The following is an 18,699-nucleotide window of genomic DNA, read 5'->3' as shown; positions in this document are numbered from 1 at the left end:
TAAAAGTGAAACAATGTTTGCTCAATAACTATTAGATTATTAAATTATTATTTTTTCATTTTGGTAGTGGAAGGGGTTTTGGCATGTTTTTTTTTCTTCTCAACACCCATTAGTCATTCCCTACTAAATTGTAACTAGATACTGTAGTTGACATTTTGGAGCATGAACCAGAAGAACACTGAGGCAGAAGTATAGTATGCTTGTGTTGATGCCCAGAGACTAACACTGACTGAATATTCCAGCTGGCATCTTTAAAGAACCACATACTAGTATTCACCCTGGGAATGGTGACTAAAGTACAAGTGGAAAATGGAGAAAAATAGATTTTGTTAATCTGCGAGATGCACTGGTTTACTCCATACATGGTCATGTTGCTCCCTTGATTGTATGTGTGTGTGGCACTATTCAATGGATTGGAGCTTGTGGTGGTCTTGGAGACCGTGGTGATTTCCTTGCAGACTTCACTTCAAGCTTCCAGTGAGGAAGATCTTTCTCAACCATTGACCAATAATTATCCTGCAAAAATGAACAAAAATCAAGTGACTAAAACATTTATGCAAAATAATATGAGGTTATTACGAGGATACCTCAAAGTATGTACGAAGACAGCTGGAGTATCGACCGACACACAGCGGAGGTCGTTGCATGGCGTACTGTCTGAGTGCATACTTTGAGGTATCCTCGTAATAACCTTATTATTATACATCTTTTGCTTCCACGGACACATCATGGAAATGCAAAAATCCAAAAAGCAAACTTCTTTGTGTAGCTGGTTGTTTGAAAACCCTACCCCTTATCAGGCAGAAATAAACTCAAATTGTCTACCCCTTTTCAGACAAACTGTGGATATTTGACACCCCTTTCCAGGCAATAAGCATAAATGGTACCAAGGGAAAAGCAGGTGGATTCCTGAGGACGGACTTCGGCAATCAAAATGAAGTTACAGAAAGAAAAAAATCGACTTCATTCTCCTGATTGTTGGATTACCCAAACTCTAGACATAAAATGTGGAACCCTTTTCAGACAGAAATAATGAAAAAAGGATACCCCGTTTCAGACAGACAACGTAAAATAACATACCCCTTTTCAGACAGAAGTGGTGAATTTAGGACCCCTTTTGGTGGCACATATACATATACTTCAATGTGAGTACCCCTGGGGGGGGTGCTGTCAAACCCTAGTGGCAGCCTTGTTTGTTTTTATTATCAGAGGACGCTTATGTGCGTAAAACATACCATATTTCGAATTTGCATTTCCTAATATGGTAGGATGAAAATACCCAATAAAATAGCGCAAAATTATGGTACGCTGTAACTTATGGCGTTACGGTGACAGATGTATAATAATATATAATATTTTGTTTTTGTTGGCTTATTGTAAATTAATTGTAATGAATTGAAAATGTAACTGCCTCCTTATTTTTTTAATTGAATAATTCATTTTGATATTTGACATTTGTTCAGGCAATGCATTATGTATTTAAAACTCTAGAAAGAATGTGATTGGAAAGCCATTATTTCCCCCATGTGAAACAATTATCTTTCGACAAATTACGTTCACTAACGAGCCTTAATTGCCTTTAACACAATATGCAGTAATAGAATCATGATCAAATCAATATTGCTATGGCAACTAAATGCACTTAAAACCAGGTATATGCATGGCCCGAAAATCCAGGAGATGTGCAAAGGTAAAATCATGGAATTTATGATGCAATACTATTCCCTGGCACAATACGGCTAATCACTTGTTTAAGGAGTTTATCCACGAATTATGCTAAATGCAAATGCAACATTTTTTTTATTTAGTTTCCGTTTCATGATTTTTACTAAGATGAAATGACAAAGCAATATAATTACACTTATTGAACTGAAAAACTGTATAAAAATATACCGGTAGTTGAAATTATTAAGCATGAATATGAATAACATAAATGAACAATGAGGTGGGTCTGTATTGTAATTGGTCACTTCACGTTTTCTCAGTAAAACATGCCACTTTTTTTATTCTTTTTAGCAGTCATCTATCATCTGTAGGTCATGAATTCATTATTTGCATAAAGTCAAAATCAAAAAACATCCTCACCTTTAATGCTTGTAGTTTTGGGGAATTTCCTTTTACTGCATTTCTTCTGAGCTCTGTTTCTACTCTCTTCACATCCTACAGAAATTTAGAAACCATTCTCAAATTTTATAATAATATTATACAGAATGTGCCATGAAAGGGTTGGTATTTAATTAATTGATAATAGCAATAGTTGATTTTGCCTTCACTGTGAGACCATGTGCATTTCATGAAATGAGCCGACCAAATGCCTGCTGACAAAATCAAATTATTTGATTTCGAACTATAATCTTTTTTTTATAGCTCAATGTCTAAATACAGAACATTCAGAGAGGAATTTGGCGTTGAGACACTTCATCAAAATAGACCTTCATCAAATGTGATATATATCGCATAATTAGTATACCTCGAAAATACTTTAGCGTTTGCCGAATTTCATGCAATGCAACACTATGACCTTTGCTCGTTGAGTTTTTTTTTTGCTTTCATGTCAACATAGTAAATGCTAGTATCATGTGTGCTAAAGTGCACTGGAATGTTTTTGTGTTCCTGTGAAAAATTAACACTTTTGTTTGACAACAGTTTGAGGGTCCCTTTATAGGGACTGTGGTTATTGTATTGAACTTTGCACAATAGGGCTGCGAGTGGATGCTTAATATTCAATCTCAAAAGTTGTGACTGACAAAATAAAAAACAATACTCACCTCAATCAAACTCTGATTACGTGCATTTGCAAGGATAAGTTCATCAGCTGCTGATTTTTTTTTCTTCTCTAAGCTGCCGAGATGCCACTCGGAATGGCGCAGAAGAACTTCTCTTCTTGCCAAGCTGAATGCAAGAAAATAGTCACAATAGTAAGAGATAAAAACATAGAATAATATATATATAAATATATATATACAATTTTTGCATGCGTGTCAATATTGTATATGGCGGGTGGGGATGTTTTGTTTTGTAACAAGTTCTATTACCTCCAGAGAATGAGAAGATATGAATAAAGACACATGTACACATTAGTTATGCACATATGATTAGTATGCATAACAATTTATCACACGCATAATGTGCATCTCTCCAGTGTGTGGCTTAATAATGCCGACTTAGTTTGATGCTGCATACTGTCATAATGATTTGTTATCATTGTACACGCCTGAAGGTTGCCTGGAGATTCTGGGGTTTTATATACAGTCTGAAAACTACAAATTGTGAAATGATTAATTTTCAACAGTTTGCAAAGTCAGTGTTAATTTCAGGATTATTATACAGTCCCTCAAAAAAATTGATTGAAGCTTAATGAAATCTTAGCAAATTGGTGCAAAGTTCATGAATTAGCAGAATATCCACACAACATATGCAAAGAGTTTGCGTGAAACAGAACACCCTTGTATCAACAAAATTGGCACACTGATATATTATTTCAAAAATAGTTTTAACACTCACTTTTTTAAATTTTTGTCTGTGAAAATATATAATCCCACATTATTTTAGGTTGAGGTCAACAGGCACTTGTGATTACCATTAGTGACAGCATAAATTCTCGACAAAAACTTGAATTCATAGAAAAAAATTTTGTGTCAGCTGACCTCAACGTATGGTAAGAGTAAATATCAATTATACCACCACAGTTTTGTAGCAATCCGAGTCATAGGATTAATTAATGCAACACTGGCGGTAATCATCAGGAGAAAATATTGTCCGATTATATAAAACATATATCAGTGTAATCAGTGCGCTCCTGAACATTCTTGGCTATTTTGAATCTAAGCATTATAGTGGCCATTAATCCTTGGCCAAAGCCAACTTCAGGCACCATCCAAAAAATATTTTTATTTATAGTCTCTTCTTTTTTACATAAAATATTGCAAAATATTCAAATTTTGTTATCAAAAACTATAAGTAATGTCACATATTGTTTGTTTTTCCAAAAATTAAGATTGAATTCAATAAAAATGACAGAAAATGTAAACAATTCTATCCCAATTTGAGCGTGAAAAAATTTGGTGCTCAAAAATGTGCTTAATGCTTAAAATTCCATGAGAGAATAATATAGGCAACAATATTTAGCAAACTCTGTAATATTTCTATAATCCTATGAATGCCAGATAATGACACATTTTGCATATTTTAACTATATTCTGTTTATTTTAAATCATAAGTTTCTAAGCTCCAAATAATAATAGTAGTTATGCATTTTTATTCTGTAAACAATGACAAAAGTTAAAGGGCGGCAGTCGTCGTGCCGCGTCCTGTTCGATATGGGACTCGTAGCAATAGTAGTTTATAAATAAATAAACGCTGCTCGGACTGATAAATATGATATATAGAAGATAATATTTGGTAATCGTAGTCCTAAATAACTATTTAAAATAGCTAGACGTTTCGAGCAATGGCTCTTTATCGATAGCATAGAAGAAAAAAGAGAGCCATTGCTCGAAACGTCTAGCTATTTTTAATAGTTATTTAGGACTACGATTACCAAATATTATCTTCTATATTTCGTTTTGTGATGTCTGATAGGGGGGGGGGCATGGCATTCCTGGATATGACATCACAGTATGTATGACATCTCTATCAATAATAACATTTAAACACATCTGAGATATGGATGAAACTAGTATCTACACACACAATAAATGTTTCATGTATATAGACACAGAGATATAAATTACATGCCTCCGTATTTGTTAACGTTTCTGACATGGGTGCCATACTTACATATCTTCATGTATCTGATTTAGTTCTATCTCTCTCTCCAAATAATCATCCATCGTTCAAGCCACGCCAGTAATCTTCGCACTACGTGATGTGTTTACTACGTACACGTACATCAACTGACACGAAAATTGTCGTTGACTCGTTTCCCTCCCACCCGCGGTTTTCATAGCGGTTCCTACACTGTTTTCAATGTACAGCCTAGAACATAACTCATTACATCTGTCTCAGCGTCGAGAGAAAAACGTCATGAACACGATATCACTGCATTCGATACAGAAAATGGTCACTGTATCTTCAGCTCGCTAACAGATTTACAACCAGGTACATGTACATTCCATTCATTTCAAAACAAAAAAAATAGCAACGCTAGGTTGACCTCTAACCCTTATAGCGCCCTCATAGTTTACTACGTGTTCCAATTTTACCCAAAGCGCGCTGGACGTAAATAACTGACTTGGATGTCATCACACACAAAAAAGGATGTTAAGATATCCAAATTTTAGTCCGGCGTGAATGAGAAATGTACAACAAACTCACCACAGGTACCAAGTAGAATTAATAAATCATCATACACATTTATTTCACCACAAAAATAATAATAAAAACGAGTTGAGGGATAAACTCAGGTCTATAAAATAACGGTTTTTACATGGCAGAAAAACAACAACATGTAAAAGTGTAAGTGACAAATTATAAATAATAAACACATTACAAACATATATAAACGTGAATCATCTGGAAAATACTCGGGACGTTCAACTACAGGAAATATTTGTGTTCAACAATATTAAATCATTCTATAAATAAAACACGCCCTATTTCGCAAGTGAATTTCTTGTACGCTGTCGCGCACATGTTTTAGTTTATTCTTTATAAAAAAAACGATTAATAATACTATGAACAAAACGGGAGAAGACAAATCAGATAAAGTTATAATGGTCTTATTACCCACGAGGGATTGTGAATATTGCATGTCTCCATTAAATGGTCGTAATAAAGCATTATTATCGCAATTGTAGTTTTCCGAACCGAGAGCAAATTTAAAGATGAAGGAAATGTAATTTAGACGATTTACCGCAGTAGATAAAGTCTATGATCATATGCTGTCATTATTCCCTGTGTAATACGTAAGCCATGTCACGTGTTCGACAGTAACTTGTAAAACATTGCTTGAAATTTCGTTTCAACATTTTTTTCGTTGCAAATATGTGAAATACCATCAAATGTTGAGATTGTGGATGAGCAAAGGAAAATTAACTTCAGAATATAGTTTTTTTTTTTTTTTTTTTTTACAATACATTAAATTTTAATCAAATTATAAATGACATCTGCTACATCATTTACATACCCAGTCACCATTACACGTTTTTATTGCACATTAAGTTAACATGATTACAACTATTAAGTATTCATATACATCCAAATACATGTAAGCATGTATTAATAAATTAATATCACATAATAATAAAAATCAGATACACAATTTTATGAACCTCCAAAAACAGCTCTGACAAAGGCATGCACAGTAACTTAAACCATGGAAGGCACTAACGTTTGTACCTTACATGCTTAAGGTAGCGAGACTATTATTTGTGTTGAAAATTACGATTTTCACATTTATTTATTAATTGATGAAATGCACTAAAAACTTTCATGTGATAAAGTCAACATAACATAGAATGTCATGTAAGTTGGTTAAAATGTAGATTTTCTGAAGGGAAGCAAGGCAGCCTCAGTAGTGTTTTCCAAAATCAACAACACAGGTTTAATCTGTGTGCCTAGAAGTTTCAAAAATAAACTCAAGACAAAGCAATGTTAGGATGTGTTATCAGTAGCTATATAACACACAATGAGTGTTTCCAAACATTTGAGTGGTTAGAATATAGTTAATAGCCGTGATTTAATCGATTTTTTTACATCAAGCTAGATTTGTAAACAATTGACACTCACCGGGTTAGTGGGGTTTGTTTGTCATTCAACTTGAAGGTCAGTTCCATTGTAGATATGTTTGTCAGACCACCAGTATTTCCAAAATAAAATAGATGGGACTCTCTGAGCAGAATGTCTACAATTAAAAATCGAACATGCGCTGCGCGACGACCACCGCCCACATGTCATATCTCCATCATAGAAACCGATCTGATTAAAATAAGATCCTAGTTTTGGATTTTATTTTATTTTATTTTTGAAATTTTTTGAAATTTTTTGAAATCTTTTTAAAATTTTGATAATTGCGAAAGCCATCAAGACGATAGTTAAAACATATACCGAATCACAATTATGTGTCAAAAAAAACAAAATAATTAAAACAAATAGTAAAAGTTAAATAAATATATAAAATAAAATACACGCCACCAAGACAACAGTTAAAACATATACCGAATCACAAGTACGTAACAAAAAATACAAAATAATTAAACAAAATAGTAAAAGTAAAATAAATATATAAAATGAAATACACGCCGTACAATACATCAGATTTTAATCAGATTGCATAGAACCCAATGTTGAAAGCGTTCCAATATTGTTGAAATGGCCGTCACAATTCACTAATATTCAAGCACTTTCTCGAAAGAGAGGCTAGTGACTTCAAACTTTTCTAAAAGCTAGCATCATTATATTGGCCAGGAGTACAATGTATCGCAGAATAGATGACTTCTGGGTGTTTTTCTTCATGCGTTATATGTCATCTATCTTAAGTTAACCGCGTAATTCATACCGCATGCGCATTTGCGTTATAAGAAGAAGAGAAGAGAACAAAACGACCGTTGTAATATCCAAATTATATAACTACGTGGAAAAGAAATGTTTTCGGACTCTTCATGAAGTAGAATGGTAAATGGAAAACGTTAAACTGCAGGGAAGATTTGAGTTCAACAATAAATAATCAATAAAACTCACAGTCACGATTTGATTTGTACACAATAAAGATTAATTATTATAAAAGTATAAACGAAACGAGACAAATCAACTAGTAAATAACGCTATGATAGACTTACCCATAAGGGATGATATTGCTCCATGTCTCCATTAAATGCTTACAATAAATCATTAATATCGCAATTGTAGTTTTCCGAACCAAAAGAAAAGCTGCAGGAAGTTTAACTGAGACAATTTACCGCAGTAAGTAAAATGCTGCCCTTAGTGAAGTATTCAAGAAGAATCGGGTTTCTCGTATTTTGTAAATCGTTTCACGTGCTCGGGGTCGAGGTCGATGCGGAAATCTGTCAAGATGTTGTAAAATACAGACGTTTTTTGAAATATCATTCCCACAAGCTTACTTGATATGGTGAACTATTTTCACCATAAAAAACATTATAACAACGTTTGAATACCGACAAAATGGTTGCCATGTTTGACTAAAATTTAATCATTTTGTCGAGAAATAGACGTTTTAAAAGTCAGCATCACTATATTGGCCATGAATACTGTTTATCTCGGAATTGATGAATTCTTGGTTTTCTCATTCAAGAGTAATTTCGCATACAATTTTGTTTTGTCAAAATAGTGAAACCGTTGATACGTACATACAATTTTCAACGCAAGTGCAGTTGCGTTATCCATCTTACTTGATCCCCAAGTATTATATGATTCCGTTCAGGGGATTTTTAACTGATTCGGATTCTGCATTTGACAAAATAAATGAATCTCTTCTTTGTTGTATACGAATTGTGTGTTTGCAGGTAAAAAAAACATGATGATGACGTCATCAGTCATCATAAAGTTCAACCAGAAATGAAATATAATCGTCACGTTTATTTGCTTCGTTGTCCACTTAGATACCACCCGTTGTCGTGGTAACCCGCAGTAGTCGGATGGGCATGTTCCGGTATACTTTGATAGCTCGACGGGAATTGTTGAACTCCGGAACTAGGCACATGTTATATCTGTTATCAGGTCTTTATTGTAGTCTAACGCCTGTCACCCGGACAAATAAATAAAACATGCAGTAAAATCAACTATTTTTTTTTAAATTGCATTTCTTAGTATTAATGAGTGATACAGATAGAGAGGAGATATGCTGCATGAGGTTGTACTACGTGGCCGTCAACCGTACTCATCAAGTCAACACAATTATTATATAATTTTAAAATATTATCTTAGATTGTATTTTTTTAAAGATTCTAAAAAAACGACAAATTATTAATAAATTATATCTTCAATTTTAAAATATTTACATGAGGGATAGATTTGTTCACTTTTTTTCAGTCTCATTTTTCCTGACAGTTTCTATCCTGAGACAGTGAGACGAGCAACGAATACGCGATACGCCTGTGAGTGGGGACAGACATGGGAAATATTTATCGTTCATGTTCAAGAAATGGGTCAATACGTTAGACATTTTTAGCACCCCAGACCTCTTGCATATTGCACTATAATATTTTAGTTGTTTGACATTAGTGGCCCAAATTTAGTCTCGTTCTTGACAGAGACATTTCTAAGTGGTGTAGCATCAAATAACATTTATAGAGGCACCTTGTCTTTGATATACTTGGTCCAATACTTGACGCATCGCTGTGCAATCTACTGCACAATTAGGGGTATTTTGAGAGACACCTAAACACATTCTACATGCAAGATATTTCACTCTTACGTTTGCATAAACCCATTAACGTTTTTTTTTTTACATTTGTGAATATTAACAATTAATTTTAAAATCATGGTAGCACAGGGCCAATTTAGTCGTTTTCCTCTTTATAAATTTATTTTCTGCACTTGAAATACAACAATTTTAATCTTAGAAAAGTTAAGTCATTTTCACAAATCGCAAAAATATCTTAAACTATATCTTTAACGTTAGAGTAAATTCTAAATAGCATCCTTTTCCGCTCAAGAGTGTCAAATTCTTTTGAAAAATCCACAAAGCAAGTAAATACCCCCCTCCTCTATTTTGACAAATATTTCTGCACCACAGACTGTAAAGTAAAAACGTTATCAATTGTCGAATTGCCTTTTCTGAAAGTTGCTTGAACGTCGTCAGACGTATATTTAATAAAATGGATGTGCATATTTTACACAAATATACTTAGAAGTGAGATGCCCCTATAATCCGGTGAATCTGACTGACGAATCATGTTTAAACAAAGAAATGGTAATGGCTTCAGACCAACCCTCTGGATAAGAACTATTATCCAACATTTTATTAATTTAAAAGGACATATAAGTACAGTGTAGTATATAATCACTGGATGCTTGGAAAAACTCACTTATTAGACCGCGTGGTTCACCAGCTTGCCAATTTAAGGTTTATAATGCCGGGATGATAGGATATTTTGAGTAGTAATTTTTTTAAACGACAGTTTTTCGAAATTCGATCACCGGAAATCGTGTATTTTTATATATGATCTAACGATATTCCTTTTTAAACTGGCCTCAGCAAACACCACTGCCAGAGTTTGTATTAATCCGAGCCGTAGGCAACTTAATACAGAGTCACTACGTACCAAAAGGTCAGAAGTGTAAATGTGCCATCATAGTCCCAAATCCAACTAATTTGAGACTATGAGTGATGAAGCTACAATAACACAACGCCATTTCCAACAACATGTTAATCAGGTGTGCCAACGTGCTAAAAAGCTGTCTTTTCCCGTCTTTCGAAATTCGATCTCCGAAAATCATGTATTCTTATATACAATTTCTCTGAGATTGACGTCAATCGTCAGTAAACAACCAGCGCAGAGTTTTGTATTAATCCGAGCTGTAGGTGGAAACTGGTGCTATTCTGGCGGTAGTCAAGAGTGTCTTCTGACGTCAACATTAGAGGAAATATCATGGATTATATATTTCGCACGTGCATATGTTCATAGCCCGAAAAGGTAAAACGGTAATAACTTACATCAATCAGTGATAACAATGTGTGTTGGAATCATCTCAATGAAGACATGACTAAATCATTTGTATGAACACATACTGGAATTTATCGAGTCGTTCGCCGGCTCTTTCGTGCAGTAGCTACGGGAAGTTATACTGTCCAGTAACCGCAAGCGCAGCTTATATCCTATGACCACGAGACTGAACTGAACGGAACCACATCTAAAGCTACAAGTATCAAATGTTATTTTTGTACCTAATTTGTTCACCAGTAGTTTTGTGTACTGAAATGTATTACATATGTTACAATTATTATTTTATCATACGAAATCGTTGTTCTGACAGGCACGCGAATAATAAAATAAAGGTAAATCTTTCCAAACAGTCACATTAAAACAAGAATGAACGTATAACAATACATAAACCCTTGTAATCAACCAACTTAACTTCTTGCAAGAAAAAAAAAACATCTCAGTTTTAGGATTAATTGAGGTCATCAAATAAAGTTCTGAAGTGAAAAGTGACTATGTGACTTGGTAAGTGACTTAGAAGTTGCCGTGTGGTACGAAGCGATTTGGGACGAGGTTACCGTGCGGTACGAAGTGATTTTGGACAAGGTTGCCGTGCGGTACGAAGTGATTTGGGACGAGGTTGCCGTGCGGTACGAAGTGACTTGGGACAAGGTTGCCGTGCGGTACGAAGTGATTTGGGACGAGGTTGCCGTGCGGTACGAAGTGACTTGGGACGAGGTTACTTGGGATGAAGTGACCTTAAATGTCCATCATCCGGGACATTAAAATTACATTGCCGGGCAATAAAGAACGAATCTCATTAATTGACTAGCTATTGGGTGACTGCAGTTACTTGAGCATTATATTAGTCAGTGATCAACTGCTGAAAACAAGCAATGTTTCTTGAACTAGAAGAACCCCACTTTGCACTGGAACATGTTCAATTTCGAGGCGTGTTTCCCTGAAGCCATTCGAACTTGCGTTTGGATAATCTGTTCATTGTCTGGGGAAGGTCGACTAAACAACCCCTGTCTTCCCATTCGTAGCAATAAATTAAGATTTCTTTGAGACATGCCAGCTCATTGTCATTTTCTTCCATGCACTTCGTCAAATAACATGGACTCCTAAAATTCTTAACATCGAAGTAACAACGCTCTTCTTCCTGAGAAGAAATAATATGTATAGTATAACTTTTCATGTTTTTTGTTTTTGTTTTGCGTGCACAATTTTCTTGGATTTTTACATTGATATCTTCATACAATGAATAGTACCAGAGGTACATTACTTGGGGTTTGCAACTCGCATAGTACTGTATGGTGACATCATGTCAAGATGCCATTCAAGTCTCTTCTCGTAGATAGCGAGACTGAGGCTACGACCTTCTGACATGACGCGTATCAATGTTCAAGGTTTGTAATGAAAAAAATAAACTTTTCTTGTCACTATCATAGTGAAAAATGTAATACATCGAAAATGTACAGAAAATATAGTTCTCGTAATCCGTCATATCGTGGGCAGCTATTTTGATCCACCTGGACATCCCAATATCCTAGTTACCTCGGGCATGCGCATTCGCATTTTTTCTGAGTTGGAACGCTTATGCGAGAGCGAGATTGTGACGGGATCTTGGTATCATGTCACCGTAGTTACAAACCCCAAGTAATGTACCTCTGATAGTACACAGTTCTGTGTGTAATATAAACATTGAAAAACAGACGATTTTCCGTTCAACTGCGAGATCTCGCGAGTCGCGTGAAAGACGCGCGTCGAACTTTTGCCGCAAAAATCGAAAGATTTGATTTTGAACTCGAACTTTTTTATTTCGTAGCTCACATCGAAAGGCCGATCTTTGACAGGGGAATATTGCGTTTGAACACCCTTACTTTTTCAAAATTGACCGTCATCAAATGTGTACAGCACATTATTAACCATGGAAATAACCCCAAAAATACTTTCTCGTTTGTCGAATCCCAGTTCGATACGCGTTACTTATCATCACTGCACAAAGTAGTTTATAAATAAATAAACGCTGCTCGGACTGATAAATATGATATATAGAAGATAATATTTGGTAATCGTAGGCCTAAATAACTATTAAAAATAGCTAGACGTTTCGAGCAATGGCTCTTTATCGATAGCATAGAAGAAAGTGTGTGTTATTTAGGACTACGATTACCGAATATTATCTTCTATATATCACTGCACAAAGCAGCTTTGCATAGAACTCATTTGCATATTCGAATATGTTCGAACTACAAGACCCCGTCGGTTAACACAGTTACGCTTAAGCCACCGTGTTACTTGAATCACTTTAATAAAACGATTTACGTCCTAAATCTGAAAGAACTGTTCGGTTAATTAAATTAAAACACACATGTTTTACGCTTGGAAAGTGCAGTCCTTTCAAAGTTATCAAGACATTACATTATACAATAAATTACTAACTTTATAAACTTATTAGAACCTGTGTGTTCTATAACTGTTAGACGCGGATAATCGAATCCGTTCAAGCTACAAATAGTATTGAAATATTCACCAGAAAACAAGACGAACGGATTTGTTAGGAAATCCCTTCGAGAAAAATTAGTGTTTAACGTTTCTTCCCCCATCTTATGTACATAAACAAAACGCTGTTTTCCCTAGTTTTAGTTTATCATGTGCGCCAATTCACTACAATAACATTACCTTGCAAAACATAGTCCGTGATAAATTGCTTCGTATTTACGTTTTTACTGAAGTCTGACATTAATAAATAGTTCGGATGTCACATACGTTTTTTTTCCCGTTTTTGTAATACATTTTCAGATGCCAGTGTAACAACTACTGGAAAATGACCGTGCGTAGTGAGGTGATTGACCACAAAATTGAAGGCTGTCTGTGGCAAAGGCACTATTGCGTAAAGCGCAAAGGCCTCTGGGAAGGAGATTGATTTTTACGTTCGATTTCATACATAACGCGGGATCTCGCAGAGAACGGAAAATGGTATATTACAAATATATGGGTTTTATAAAGAAAACATGTAGACTAACTGGAGTTGTTATTGTCTGATCTGCCCTGCATTGTACCCTGTACCCCTTTCTCTCCGTGTTACGACTAAGCTCTAATCGTATACTGAAAAACCATATTAAATTTCTAGAAATTTGGACATTGGGCGTTTAAAAAAAAACGAATCAAGTTCCAATCCAATTCAAGTTCCACATTGACAAATATAAACTATGACATGCATTACGTAAAACTAGTTAAAACATGCGTCAATCAAAAGAGTACATCAACTTCGATTTACTTTCATGTCTAGGTCATTGTGGGTCTCGTCACTCGCCGACTCAAATTCGTATTCACTCATACGTTGTTCCATTCCTGTACACTGGGGGCGCTCTGTCATATCCACGATTTTGTGAAAGAATTCTTCGTAACGTATCAACGCATCGCTGAACGACAACTTTCTAGATAAATCTATAAATAACAAGAATTGATTGAATGTGTTTAGTTCATTCGAAAATCACCGATTCATTTAAAAAACATAAAACTTAATCAAAAATCAATAAATAAGTAAGTAGGAAATAAAATAAATTAAGTAGGATATAAGAAATTTAAAAAATATACGCGGAAAATGTGAACAACTCATTAAATATGTTAATGATTATATACTAATTGGAGGGAGACATCATGAACATACCATCTGCATGTGCTTGGTCCTGATAATTCGCCACGCCCGCGATAACGTTTCTATTCAGCTTCCACTTAAAACTCACCATCTTGTGGTGCCCTTCGTGTAACAAATAATGTCGCCACCACAAGTGAGGGATGAAGAGCGTGTCGCCCTCGTTTAACTCAATGCTTAGCCGGTGGGCATGCCTTACTCTATGGAAACCCAAAAGAGATATATTAACAGTGTTTAATAATGTGCAAAATATCGACACGCGTCATTAAAATGCTAATAATTAAATACCTAGGAAATTTCTCAAGATCCATATTTGTGAAACTGATGGGAGATACGCCTAGTTGGTCTCCGTCGTCGCCGTACACGTCTTTACTATATAGGGGCGACACGAGAGTCACGGTCTGGTTGCCTTTTACAGCGCACAAAAAGACGTCGTCATCTTCTATGTGCACAGAGGTACTCGTCCCACCACTACCTATCTTCAAAAAGCTACCCATTTTCTGTACATACATGTTGTCGCACCGTAAACACGTTGGTAGAATAACGCTGTCTGCAATAGAGAACACAGGCTTTTAGTTACATCACAGTCCCTCTGGGGGACTGTGGTTATATACACTATTATGTTAATATGAAGTGCAAAGAACAGGAATGCGTAAAAATCCCAATAATTGATTTCAAGCACTCAGTTCAGCTCCGCCTGCTGATGCCAACAATCACTAGCTTGAGTAGCATAGCAAACCTTCAACATGTGATGTAATTCAACGTATATCTACTAGGTATGCACGTAGTCGTCGTGGACCCGGGGGGGGGGCTACTTGCATAGAAGTGCAATACGGGTATGTGCCGCCTGACTGGGGTCTCATTTCATGTTATTTTGTTTAGAAGTGGGTGGTCATTTATCAGTGGTTTGGTTTAGAAGTGTGTAGCATTCATTTACTTTTTCACAGGTCCTTATATTCAAAGCCAAATACTGGAAAAGCTGAATAAAATGCATTGCCTAGATGCGCTCACTGGTTGCGAAAGTTGTGAGCTGGGTGTTTTTTTTTCGTTGAAAACACTTGTGTTTAGAAGTGGGTATATAAATAGAAAAGATGGTTTATAAGTGAGTATGGTTTACGAGAGGTGGGCTTCACACCCTTACCCAATTAATGTGGAAGTAAAGACACCCCCCCCCCACCCCCGGTCGTCGACGCAGGCGATAACTTGTCATTCACTCGCCTAAGTCTCGTAAACGTACCATGTAACTTCGACACGATTTCGTGCGAGAACTCAAGATGATGTTTCTCATAGGATTCCATGAAATTTTCAATAGTCATAGTTATTCCTTCTTCGTCTTTATCATGGGGTCGCTTAACGAATACATCTACACCATGGTATGCGTGGGATAAGTACTTATCTGTCCAGTCGCTAAACGCAGGCCAATATCTAACCACATCTTCCAAAAAACAAGAAAATGAAAACTGTTTTAACAGAATTATTAGAATAAATGCTGTCAAAAAAGGAGATGAAGATCATTGATGGAGAATTATCATTTTTATCATGTATAATCATTATCATAGTTATACAGCCTATCATATCCCCATCGAAGAAGGTGCAATTTAATTCAGATGAGTCATGTAATGTTGTAATTGCATACCAATTAGCGGTCCGTATAGCCGAAATAAGTACGCCTAAAATCAATCTGATTAACATAGTTGAACTCTGGTGACCTTGCCCTTTGTTATATAATATAATTCCCTTTATCATAGTTTGGTTCAATATAAATATGCATTGTCATAATTAATTTTGAATACAAACAAGTTTTGGGGTTGAACCAACAGTGGGGAATCAGTCTACCGAATGTCCTTAAAAGATGTAAATATCTTACAAAAACATTGGTGCCTTATTTGTTTAATTATTTTAAGGAACATAATTTCCAGCTTTATTGAAAGTAATTGAGATATTTTAGAATAAAAACAAATGTCTCATTGCAAAAAAAAAGTGCTGCATTTAGATGTGAATAGATTCATAAAACATGCAAGATAACAGAAAAATTTAGCTGGCTTTAGTCCAAGTATTTTGTACAGGTGTCTGTCAAAAATGAATGATTCACTGAGACAAATATAAACTGCCTCATTGTGTGACTACTGTATTATATGAAAAGTAAAAAAAACAAACACCCTTTATGAATAGCTATCATGTTGCAAGCTCTGCTTTGTATGCAAATCAATTTAAATAGTTGGTGTCCAGTGGAGGGAGAAGTCAACAGTACTGTTGCCTCCTGAGAATCTACATCTTCAAACACTGCAATCTCTGAAGTGCGTTTTTAAACTAGTATTATACAAAACTCTATCATTCTGTTCTAATAGCTGAAACATATTCCTGTGAGTTTTTATTTGTCGAATGAACTGTTTGTCAAATACAGAATACATATATTTTAGAATAATTTTCTCTTTAAAATGTGGATGAAATGTTTTGCTTTTAATGTATTTTTTATGTATTGTTTTTGATTTGATAACTTTGAACTAAACAGATTTTCTATTAGCTTCAGATCTTGATCAAAGTTAGGTACCCAGTTCATAGGAGTGCTTATATTGATTTTCTGACATCTTGTTTTCTGTAAAGATTTTATTGGTAGGTTTGCAAATGTGTATCAGACTGTGCAATCTCTCCATGAGTTGGTTTTGAAACCCAGTATGCGATTCTGAGATACATTACCAAGGATATTATTACAAGATAAATCATTTGCTTCATTGAACACATATAACAATGCATATTTCCACTGAGAGCAGTGACCTTTGATGTGTATCACCAGTGATCAGTCAAGTAGAAACAGTCAAAATATTTTATCAGATTTTCTCAATTTTTGCATGATATTTTCATACAGGACATCTGTTGTTCAAACTCAGGGAAGACTTTATACTGATGAATAAGGTGACCAAGTTTGATAAAGTTTGGAATAGAATTAGTAAAGTTATTATGCACACAATAACAATTATTAACGACAACGACGATGATGACGACAATGACAACAACAACAACAACAACGACAACGACGGACAAAATTTTTCCCTTAATATACCTTTCCCTTCCATCTTTAATGGTATGGGCAAGGTAAAAATCCGATGTAGGTATGAGGCTCCATTTTTTTTTTTTTTTTTCTAGTTAGAGGCGAATGGAACACTATTTTCTAAGAATTGATTAACGGCAAGAAAAAACAAAAAATCGACATATTCAAACTAAAATACAAATAAATATAATATAAAGGGTCACACACAAAAAAAAATGAAAAAAAAAATTGGAGCCTCATACCTACATCGGATTTTAATCAGATTGGCCTAAGTAACAAGTCTGCAAGATGGGGCATTCAAGTACTTGTAAAGAATTAACATATCTTGTAACATATATATATATATATATATATATATATATATATATATATATATATATATATATATATATATATATATATATATATATATATATATATATATATATATATATATATATATATATATATATATATCTTCATGGTATAAACGTTATAGAATTTTTTTAAATCGGAAAGTACAGAGACACAAATAACATATATATTCCGATAATTCATTATATGCTTTAACATTCGGTTTCAATTTGTCTTTATTGATTGGTTGTTAAAGGGCGGTAGTCGTTGCGCCATGCATGCGCGAGATATATTGGTCTTATATAAACAAAGACTTTGACTGTTCTGCAGATCACGGGGACTGTGTGTAGATCAACAAGTACGAGCTGAGACGTTTCCAAACTTTAATTAAGTAATTTTAGGTGATTGGAAAGTATCGAAGGAGTCACTGGCGGTAATCAGTGCAAGTCGCGCCCAGGTCAAACCTATCAATGTTTATCAACACAAATGTCGCACATGCGCAGCGCGACGACCACCGCGCTTTAATAAATGCGTCAAATTAACCCCTAAACCGTAAAGAAAAGAAATGGCAGTGCAATACCTCGAATGGCTACAGGTTTTCGTTTTATGACATATCTAGAAAAAAAGTCTTCTGGACTAATCATGTACTGCAACGTTTCCACAGCACCGATATTGTCGAAAAGTGTATCATGTTGTGTGCCGTCTCCAGACTTCCTGGTGTTCGTATCCGACGAATATTTCACTTGTGGATCTTCGTTGCAGCTATGCCCCTCTAACTCGGTGCTGGCGCCACAGTATTGGTACAAATACACCATCGACAACAAAGCTACTGAATGTGGAACACGCATTGCGTGTTATGAAGATGCGGGACAACTTATCTTTCTATCACATTCTCCGAGTCGTTCAGACAACAATGCGGAAGTAAACAGTGTCAATCCTAAACACGGAAGCAGGTAAAGGCTTTTTTAGGCTCGTTCGCAGTAAATAATTCCAAAATTTAATTGATGTATCAAAATATATACCTTTATTGGTGTATAATGTTCAATATTAGTATT

The 18,699-nt window shown here is 35.0% G+C and overlaps 2 protein-coding genes across 2 annotated transcripts; both read right to left on the bottom strand.

The window, feature by feature from the left end:
- Positions 1–285: 285 nt before the first annotated feature.
- LOC100373662 (centrosomal protein 15-like) lies at positions 286–5,123 on the bottom strand. The gene is made up of 4 exons (XM_085506372.1): positions 4,780–5,123; positions 2,769–2,892; positions 2,086–2,160; positions 286–516 (listed from the first exon to the last, which is right to left on the bottom strand). Exons 1-4 carry the CDS (start codon positions 4,830–4,832, stop codon positions 406–408), a joined length of 363 nt encoding a protein of 120 aa, XP_085362498.1. The 5' UTR covers positions 4,833–5,123; the 3' UTR covers positions 286–405.
- A 4,334-nt stretch (positions 5,124–9,457) lies between these two features.
- Positions 9,458–18,592, bottom strand: LOC100373807 (uncharacterized). The gene is made up of 6 exons (XM_085491592.1): positions 18,225–18,592; positions 15,500–15,697; positions 14,551–14,812; positions 14,278–14,462; positions 13,885–14,054; positions 9,458–11,763 (listed from the first exon to the last, which is right to left on the bottom strand). Exons 1-6 carry the CDS (start codon positions 18,490–18,492, stop codon positions 11,542–11,544), a joined length of 1,305 nt encoding a protein of 434 aa, XP_085347718.1. The 5' UTR covers positions 18,493–18,592; the 3' UTR covers positions 9,458–11,541.
- Between the last annotated feature and the right edge of the window lie 107 nt (positions 18,593–18,699).

Source organism: Saccoglossus kowalevskii, chromosome 2 (genome assembly GCF_978046115.1).
Source record: "Saccoglossus kowalevskii chromosome 2, keSacKowa6.1, whole genome shotgun sequence".
Taxonomy (NCBI): Eukaryota; Metazoa; Hemichordata; class Enteropneusta; family Harrimaniidae; genus Saccoglossus; species Saccoglossus kowalevskii.
The sequence above is the reverse complement of the archived record's forward strand: the minus strand, read 5'-3'. Positions and strand labels throughout refer to the sequence as shown.

Coding starts and splice junctions, on each gene's coding strand:
- LOC100373662 (XM_085506372.1), bottom strand. CDS start 4,832: ATGGATGATTATTTGGAGAGAGAGATAGAACTAAATCAGATACATGAA. Junction 2,161..2,768: donor GTAATCAGAGTTTGATTGAG/GTGAGTATTGTT, acceptor AAATTTCTGTAG/GATGTGAAGAGAGTAGAAAC. Junction 517..2,085: donor CAAAACTACAAGCATTAAAG/GTGAGGATGTTT, acceptor TCATTTTTGCAG/GATAATTATTGGTCAATGGT.
- LOC100373807 (XM_085491592.1), bottom strand. CDS start 18,492: ATGCGTGTTCCACATTCAGTAGCTTTGTTGTCGATGGTGTATTTGTAC. Junction 14,055..14,277: donor GGACCAAGCACATGCAGATG/GTATGTTCATGA, acceptor TGTTATTTATAG/ATTTATCTAGAAAGTTGTCG. Junction 11,764..13,884: donor ACAATGACCTAGACATGAAA/GTAAATCGAAGT, acceptor ATTTCTTCTCAG/GAAGAAGAGCGTTGTTACTT.